The following is an 8441-nucleotide window of genomic DNA, read 5'->3' as shown; positions in this document are numbered from 1 at the left end:
TTGTAGTTTCAAGAGATGTGAAAATAATTGATATTTGAATTCCAAGAAGAGTTGTCAATAATATGTTTTGGCAGTGAATTACTTCACCAATATTTTCTCGTCAAATCTTAGAATCATAGATTCTCTGCGTTGTGGAAGCAATGTGGAACCATTTCGCTCATCGAGTCCACACCGTTCCTTCGAAGACAAGCCCACAATCCCTACTCTGTGAAACTATAACCCTGCATTTCCCATGGCTAATCTATCCAGCCTCCACATCCCTGCACACTATGGCCAATTTAGCATGGCCAATCCACCTAACTTGCACATTTTTGGACTGTGAGAGGAAACTGGAGCAGCCGGAAGAAATCCATGCAGACACGGTAGAATGTGCAAACTTCACACATGCAGTTGCCCGAGGGCAGAAGTGAACCCCGGTCCCTTGGGCTGTGAAGCTGCAGTACCAATGGCAATGATATAAAACTATATATTTTTAAAGCTTTAAACAACATTAAAAAAGGAACAATCAACGCAAATTAATGAGTAAATTAGTTAATCCATCATCATGTCAAATGTTTGCGCAAATTTGTGAGAAAACATTGCTTTTGAAAACCGTTCATGACCAAGGAATGGCATATTTCTTGAGTAATTTATTGCCGTGCATTTTAAGGGCCATTCAACGAAACGTTGAATGAAATAGTAACATCCTGAATGAAATGTTTCCAAAATATTATATTTCTCTCTATGTGGATGAACAGTTTGAATGCTTTAATTCTCACATTTGACAATGGTGATAATGTTATCAAGCCTGTGAAATTATTTAACAGATATATCTCTCTAAAAAATTTATCGTCGCACAGATGTTTTTATTTTCTGCAGCTTTTGGGTCAGAGGTTTCCGTTTTGTGCTGACAATGATTTTCGCTATTGAAGAAATCAACAAGAACCCTAAGCTGCTTCCTAACGTTACCCTGGGATACCGGATTTATGATACTTGTACCATGCCACCCTTCACTCTGAAAGCAAGTTTTGAGTTTCTAAGCAGAGGTGAAGACACGTCTTCCGATTGCCGAAGGTCCTCTACGGTATCTGCCATTGTTGGTGAGTCCGGATCCTCGCAGTCTATAGCAATGGCCACCCTATTCGGTCCATTCAGCATTCCCATGGTAAGAAAAAAATGGTCAATTTTCTGTCTTGGTCTGTTTTGGTTTCAGATCTCCAGCATCCGCAGTGCTTTGCTATATTTTATTTTAGGAGCATAGAGACATAGGTGCATATGTGCACAGATCAATGAAGGTGTCAGAACAGGTGGTGAGAGCATTTCATAAAACACACAGTGTTCTCAGCTCTATTAATAGCGATACAGAGCGTAAGAGCAAGAAGGTAATGTTGAACTTGTACAAGACACTTGTTAGATGGAGTACTATGTACAGTTCCGGGCATAACATTATGGGAAAGTTGTGAATGCATTGAAGGGAGTGCAGAAGCGTTTTAAGAAAATGTTATGGACTTAAATTGAAGAGGTTGGGACATTTTCCATTGGACAGGAAAAGGCTGAAAGGAGATTTGATAGTGGTTTTCATAATCAGGAGGGCTGCATAGATGAGGTAGAGAGAAACTGTTATTGCTCATAAAACAGAAAAAAGAATGAGAAATTATAGATTGAAAGAACGATGATACAATGGCTTTAAGAGTTGTATTTTGTCCTTGTATTCGTTTGAAGAGAGGTTATAAGACAAAGATGCAGAGCTGAAGCCAATAAAGTAAACAGCTGTGGAAGCCTGGTTTTTAATTTAAATTTAAAAGAATGAAAACAGCCTGAATGGGTGGAGTCAAACGCCCATAGAAAGAATTTTTACTTTTAGCTTTCGCTAACACCTGCTGCGATTTTGAAGTTGGGGTTGGATGCTGCAGTACACCTCTCCCTGCCACAGTCTGTCTCAGAGTGTCCTCTTGATGTTTTTTTACCGCCTGGGCTGCTGGAATTGCACGTGGGCCAATCTATTTTACTGGATTTGCTTTTCCCAAGGTCGTATTTGTTGGATGCTACTGTATTAGAACACTTAGTGTTTAATAGTTAAATAATCTATTATTCTGTTAAGCTTTCCAATAGAGCTAAGTTATTCCAATTTCTTCTTCCTTTTCTTGAATATTATCCATAGTGTAAGAACAAAGTTGTGTTTTGCTTCAAGACGGCTAGTTTGACCAATTGAAATACACCCAGAACACAACTGGGTGCGTTTAAAAAATGAAAAAGTTAGGATCTATGCGATCGTCAGAATATACTTTGAGGAGGTTTGGTCCGGTCCACAGCAAAATTAACCTGCAAAAGAAGGAAGGGTGTTGTGAGGAAAATCTTTGTCGCACAATGAATACAAAGGATATGGAATGCACTGCCCAGAAATGTAGAAGAGCTAGGCTCAACTGAGGCATTCAAGAGCCTATTTGATAAATATTTTCATAGAAATAGGAGTATGAGTAAAAAAGCTGGAGATTGGCGTGAGGTAATGATGTTTTTTCTATGAGCCGGTGTAGGTACAGTGGGCTGAATGGCCTTCTACTTTGCTGCAACTGTTCTCTGATTTGGTGACTTTGCTCTTTCCAGGGCTGAATCTGAATGAATAGCACGTCTATTACGAGTATAGTTATTTAATTCATTTTCGGGCTTTTTATTTAACATGAATTTCGAGAGTTCGCAGAGGAAAATGTAACATACTTGAAATTTCATTTCTTACAGGTCAGCTACTTTTCCACCTGTGCATGCCTGAGTAACAGGAAGGAATATCCATCGTTTTTCAGAACGATACCGAGTGATAAATTTCAGGCAAGAGCCTTAGCCCATCTGGTAAAGTACTTTGGTTGGACGTGGATCGGGACAATTAGGAATGATGATGATTATGGTAACTTTGGGATGCAAGCTTTCACCGAAACTGTCCAACAATTGGGCGTTTGCATTGCTTTCTCCGAGTCTATTCACAGAACCTACCACAGAGACAAGCTACTTCGTATCATAGATACTGTTCGTAAATCTTCAACCAAAGTTATTGTGGCGTTCGTTGCTGTTGTGGAAATGAAAACTTTAGTGAATGAGTTTGCACGACAGAATGTGACTGATATACAATGGTTAGGAAGCGAGGCTTGGGTATCTTCACAATTTTTATCCCAGGAAAAAAGTAGGCGGCTTGTCTCTGGCACAATCGGTATTGCAATTCGCCAGGCAGATATACCAGGACTGAGAGAATTTCTCATGGACGTCCATCCTTCCATGTATCCCGGCAATCGTTTAGTGAAAGAATTTTGGGAATCAACTTTTGGCTGTGCACTGAGGGGCACAGATAACACAACAGATGATGTACCCTCCACTATGATGAAGGAATGTACTGGGAAAGAGAGTTTGTGGATGACGCGCAATGAACTTACTGATGTATCACAGTACCGGGTTACTTACAATGTATATAAAGCTACATATGCGATAGCCTATGCTCTTCATGACATGCTGTTGTGTAAAACTGGCAAAAATCGATTTCTCCAAAAAGGTTGTGCAAATATCTCAAGTTTTCAACCCTTGCAGGTAATAGGTCAATATTGCTTCAGCTGCAATCAAATTGAAGGCACCATTAAACAGTACGGTTTTTCTTCCCAACTAATGTTAACTTCTGAATTCTTTGTTCTATTTTAAAGCTTCTGCATTATATGAAAACAGTAAATTTCACGACCAAGATCGGTGAAAATATATATTTTGATGATAATGGAGATCCAGTGGCCACCTATGACATCGTAAACTGGCAACCGAATGCAGCTGGTGGCGTGGACATTGTCGTTGTTGGGGTCTATGACGGCTCAGCCCCTCCAGGACAAGAAATTGTGATAAAGGATGAATTGATTTTATGGAGTGGAGGTCAGATGACGGTAGGGACAGTAGGAATGCATTAATGCCCTAAACGGTGTGGATGTGAAATATCATCCACACATCTTCCGGAGTGCAATTATTTGAAGTGCGATAATCGTACAATGTGTTTGTGTACGTAGCCTGCTTTGGCGGACAAATTTCATTTTACAAGGGTAACATATTTCGGAATATTTGAAGGGCATGATAAGATGGCCGCGTTTAGCAGTTGTGCCATGGATTACTTGCCTTTCTGAAGCAAATCATATAGTTTAAGTGCGGAGAAGTTATCCTGGAGCTGCACAAAATGCTGTTTAGGTCATAGCTAAAGCACTGCTCTCCAATCCACATTATAGGAGGGATATGATTGCACTGGAGAGGGTGCAGAGGAGATCTATCTGGACGTTGCCTGAGCTGGAGATCTTCAGTTATGAAGAGAGAATGCACAGACTAGGATTGTTTTCCTTAGAACAGAGGAGATTGCGGGGAATGAAGAGGTGAGGGAGGGGGGCGGCGGTGGGAAACATGATTGAGATACATAACATAATAAGGGACCCATGCTTGTGAGACATTAAGGAATGTTCCCTCTTGGTGGAGGGATCGATAACCAGGGGACAAAGATTTAAGATAATTGGCGGGGGGTTAGAGGGGATCTGAGGACTTTTGTTTCACCGAGATGATGGTGGGAAACTGGAACACATTGCCTGCAACGTCAGTAGAGGAAGAGGCAGAAACCTTTATAACATTTAAGAAGTATTTAAATATGCACTTGTGATGGCAAAGCATACAAGACGACAGGGCAAGTGCTGGAAAGTGGCATTAGAATCATTAGGTGCCAGTGTTTGACCAGTGCAGATTCGATGGACTGAATAGCCTTCATCATCTTGGTCAAGTTGTAATTCCTCGTGTCAGATGTTCAGGTTTTTGTCATCTTCTGATTATCCCACAACATTTGTGAATTAAAGATTTTCTCCATAATACAATAGTAATAATGATCTCTCTGCACTGAGAGCACCTTAACGTGAACAGACCAGTCAATTGGTGAAATAATTTGGCTTGAATTTTGCTGTTTGCGAACTATAATGTGCTTGGAGATGTCAAATAAATCAAACGTTTTCGAAGCAACATTTACGATAAAAGTCGAAACTGCAAAGATTAAATCTCCAAAATAACTCTTGTGTAGAGAAAGTATTTAGTGCGTTGCTTGACTTTTTTATGAAATGCACGAAGAAATTGTGTTTCTTCAAAGCAGTGAGATTTTTTACTCAGTTTTTGTTCTTCTGAACCAAGCAATCATTACATCACCATTCAATGATGTTCACTTCCTCTCCAAGCCTCCAATTTTTTTCCTATGCACTCATTTAAGGGTATTTTCCGGAAGCTGCACCTCCAGCTTTTACAAGCGTCCTAATCTCACATTATGAAAGTAACCAAGAGTGGGGTGTCTCTTACTGTCTCACCAACCTCATTTCTTTTAGTTTTCTTGTAAGTTAGAACAGAGGATGTGAGGTGGAAGAGTGCACAATTACAAGAAATGATTACAGCCTGATTGAATGCGAATGAGTATTGTTGAATTTAAATCCATGGGTGAGGAATTCTGTGGGGCAGTGGTTGTGTCCCTAACTCTGAGCCAGAAGGTCTGTATTCAAGTCGCACTTATTCCAGAGGTGTACCATAAAATCTCTGCACAGTTGATTAAAAATATCTAAACATATGGATGCAATGCTGAATCAAAATTAGCTATTCGAATATACGATAGAAAATTGAGCACAGTTTACCGAACATCATTTCGTAAAGATATCAAAGCAAGGTACTCCGCCAGAATAACACAATTACACCGTAATGTCACGAAGCAGCTCAACTGGTGGTATAAAGGCAGAAGATGTTTGAACATTCAAAAACTCGGACAACATTTGCGCAGCTGGAACTAGAATTAATGTTTCGAGTGGAATATAAGTTGTCATGAAAATGGAGACGAACAGTCGGAGTTGATTAAAACGTCAGCTCAATTCCTCCCTCCATAAATGGTGTCAGGTGTCTGTAGCAATTTTTGTATTTATTTGAGATTTACAACACCTGCAGCAGTATGCATCTTTTCCATTATGGGTCCCTTGATCAGTTAAAATTACTATTATTTTCTGCACAGATGAGCTGACAGGGTTTGAAAATAGACTTGCAAGCTCGCTCAGCTAAACTATATTGGCAAGAACGTATATTGTGGCAGATGGCCTGAAAAAACTATTGACAAGTTAAATGGCCAGCGTTTCTGATTGTAACTGTTTATGCCACGTTAATTCAGTAACCGAGTTTAAATTCCCCCGCTGCCTGCCCGCAGAAGGTTTTTCATTTGACACCATTGCAATTCTTTGAAAGCTCCTAATAGCAAATTCAACGCACCTTTCTATATGATAAGAAATGTAAACACAGCTAAAGTCATCCCTTTTTGCAATCTAATCTTGCAATTATAGTAAAGTTTAGGTGAATCACTCTGTGCAAGGCCAATAAAAGCATCGTGAGGTGCTGTAGTCTTGTTTGCATGGGATGCGAGAAGTCGGCTGACAACGTTCTTGCAAAATTGTGAGAAGCATTCTCACCAATAGATTCTAAATTTCTACGTATAATAGTGAATGTTTCATTAGCCTTTTGAAAACGTATGAGCATCAATACTATCTCGAAAGTTTTAATTCGTTTTGGTAAACTGAATATTTCGTTATAGCGACATAGGGACAGGAGTTAGGCATCCATACACTCGAGTGTGTTCCAACATTTAATTAGATCATGGCTGATCTGTGGTCTAACTTTATATGCATACTTTTGGTCCGTATGCCTGAATAAATTTTCTGAACAAATATAGATTTATCTCAAGTTTAAAGTGTACAGATTCTAATAAATATATGACCAGAGATGCTAAATAGATCACCAATGTCCTGTTTCACTTTTTCATTTAAAAAAAAACAGAATGTCGAGTATCACATAGTAAATGAAAAGAATGACTTTTCCTTAACTTTATAATTAGGTTCCAAGAGCAATTTGCTCGGAAAGCTGTCACATTGGGACGAGGAAAGCAACAAGGAAAGGACAACCCCTTTGTTGCTTTGACTGCATAAAGTGCGCTAATGGTGAAATTAGCAATATAACTGGTAAGGAGCAACAAGAAAGATTGACTCATGTAATTGGTTGCTGAGAGGGGATTTCAGTATTTTAAAAGAGCTTTGCGGTTCTACGTCCACAGAACGTTTCATCATTAATGACGAATAGAAAACAAGGGAAATCTTACTAACAGAAACGCTATGAATTGAATAATTTAGTATAAACACAGCAGTATTCGTTTGAACTGGATTCATTTTTCCATTCATTTTTATGTCATTCCGTTTAGACTCACCAGATTGCATTAAATGTCCATGGGAATATCGGTCGAACTGGAGACGAGACGAATGCATATTAAAGGTCATTGAGTTTCTTTCTTTTGGCGATCTGATGGGGATTGTTTTGGTGACTTTGGCATTTCTCGGAGCCTGCATCACAATCGGTGTATTTGTTTTGTTTTATGTTCACAGAAATACTCCAATTGTTAAAGTCAACAACTCCGAGTTGAGCTTTTTGCTTCTTTGTGCATTAACTCTGTGTTTTCTGTGCTCAGTGACATTCCTTGGAGAACCTTCCACCTGGTCTTGTATATTGCGTCACACAGCATTTGGTGTCATTTTTGTTCTTTGCATTTCGTGTGTTTTGAGTAAAACAGTTGTTGTGGTGATGGCATTTAATGCAGTCCTTCCCAGCAATAATATGATGAGGTGGTTTGGACCTACACAGCAGCGCCTATCTGTGTGTATCCTTACACTGGTGCAATGTTTAATATGCGCAGTCTGGCTAAGAACGTCACCTCCGCATCCTTCAAAGAACAGTAATTATAGCAGCGAAATAATTGTTTTTGAATGCAATGTAGGTTCGCCGATAGCCTTTTATTGTGTACTGGGTTATATTGGATTTCTGTCTTGTGTGTGTTTTGTGGTTGCTTTTCTAGCTCGACAACTTCCAAACAATTTCAATGAAGCTAAACACATCACTTTCAGTTTGCTTATCTTTTGCGCTGTGTGGATAACTTTTATTCCAGCGTATATCAGCTCGCCTGGTAAATATGCTGTAGCTGTGGAAATCTTTGCGATTTTAGCATCCAGCTATGGACTAGTTTTCTGTATTTTTGCTCCCAAATGTTACACTATCCTGTTGAGAAAAGACAGAAATACAAAGAAGCACATGATGGTTAAATGAGTTCCAAGGATCATTAGTTATTCCACCCAAGCTTCGTAATTTCATATCAGTAAATCACAGTCTTTCGTTGCTGGTATCTACTGTTATACTAGTTTAATGTCACGAATTTTAACACTAAAATGAACTGCATAGTCCCTGGAAAATGTGGATCTTTTGACAAACTGTGAAATGAATTCTCAATATTGTGATTGCATGTATTAAAATCAATTAATCAGATTGTAAATACATTTACAGTGGAAATGAGCTTGGGATTGCGGCAGAGGGGGCAGTGTGGGAAGCAGGATAGAGCACAGATAGGAGACAAT

General features: G+C 39.2%; 1 protein-coding gene across 1 annotated transcript; it reads left to right on the top strand.

The window, feature by feature from the left end:
- The first annotated feature begins 865 nt into the window (after positions 1–865).
- On the top strand, positions 866–8136 carry LOC109927647 (extracellular calcium-sensing receptor-like). Its single transcript, XM_048592779.1, has 5 exons — positions 866–1144; positions 2716–3549; positions 3660–3887; positions 6881–7004; positions 7241–8136. Exons 1-5 carry the CDS (start codon positions 893–895, stop codon positions 8134–8136), a joined length of 2334 nt encoding a protein of 777 aa, XP_048448736.1. The 5' UTR covers positions 866–892.
- Positions 8137–8441: the final 305 nt, after the last annotated feature.

This window comes from Rhincodon typus, unplaced genomic scaffold (genome assembly GCF_021869965.1).
Source record: "Rhincodon typus isolate 14 unplaced genomic scaffold, sRhiTyp1.1 hic_rhity00001795, whole genome shotgun sequence".
Taxonomy (NCBI): Eukaryota; Metazoa; Chordata; class Chondrichthyes; order Orectolobiformes; family Rhincodontidae; genus Rhincodon; species Rhincodon typus.
The sequence above is the reverse complement of the archived record's forward strand: the minus strand, read 5'-3'. Positions and strand labels throughout refer to the sequence as shown.

What these genes read in the sequence shown, in the direction of transcription:
- LOC109927647 (XM_048592779.1), top strand. Translation starts at nt 893, where the DNA reads ATGATTTTCGCTATTGAAGAAATCAACAAGAACCCTAAGCTGCTTCCT. An exon ending in CAAGTTTTCAACCCTTGCAG is followed by an intron (nt 3,550 to 3,659) that starts GTAATAGGTCAA and finishes TCTATTTTAAAG; the next exon opens with CTTCTGCATTATATGAAAAC. An exon ending in GGAGTGGAGGTCAGATGACG is followed by an intron (nt 3,888 to 6,880) that starts GTAGGGACAGTA and finishes CTTTATAATTAG; the next exon opens with GTTCCAAGAGCAATTTGCTC.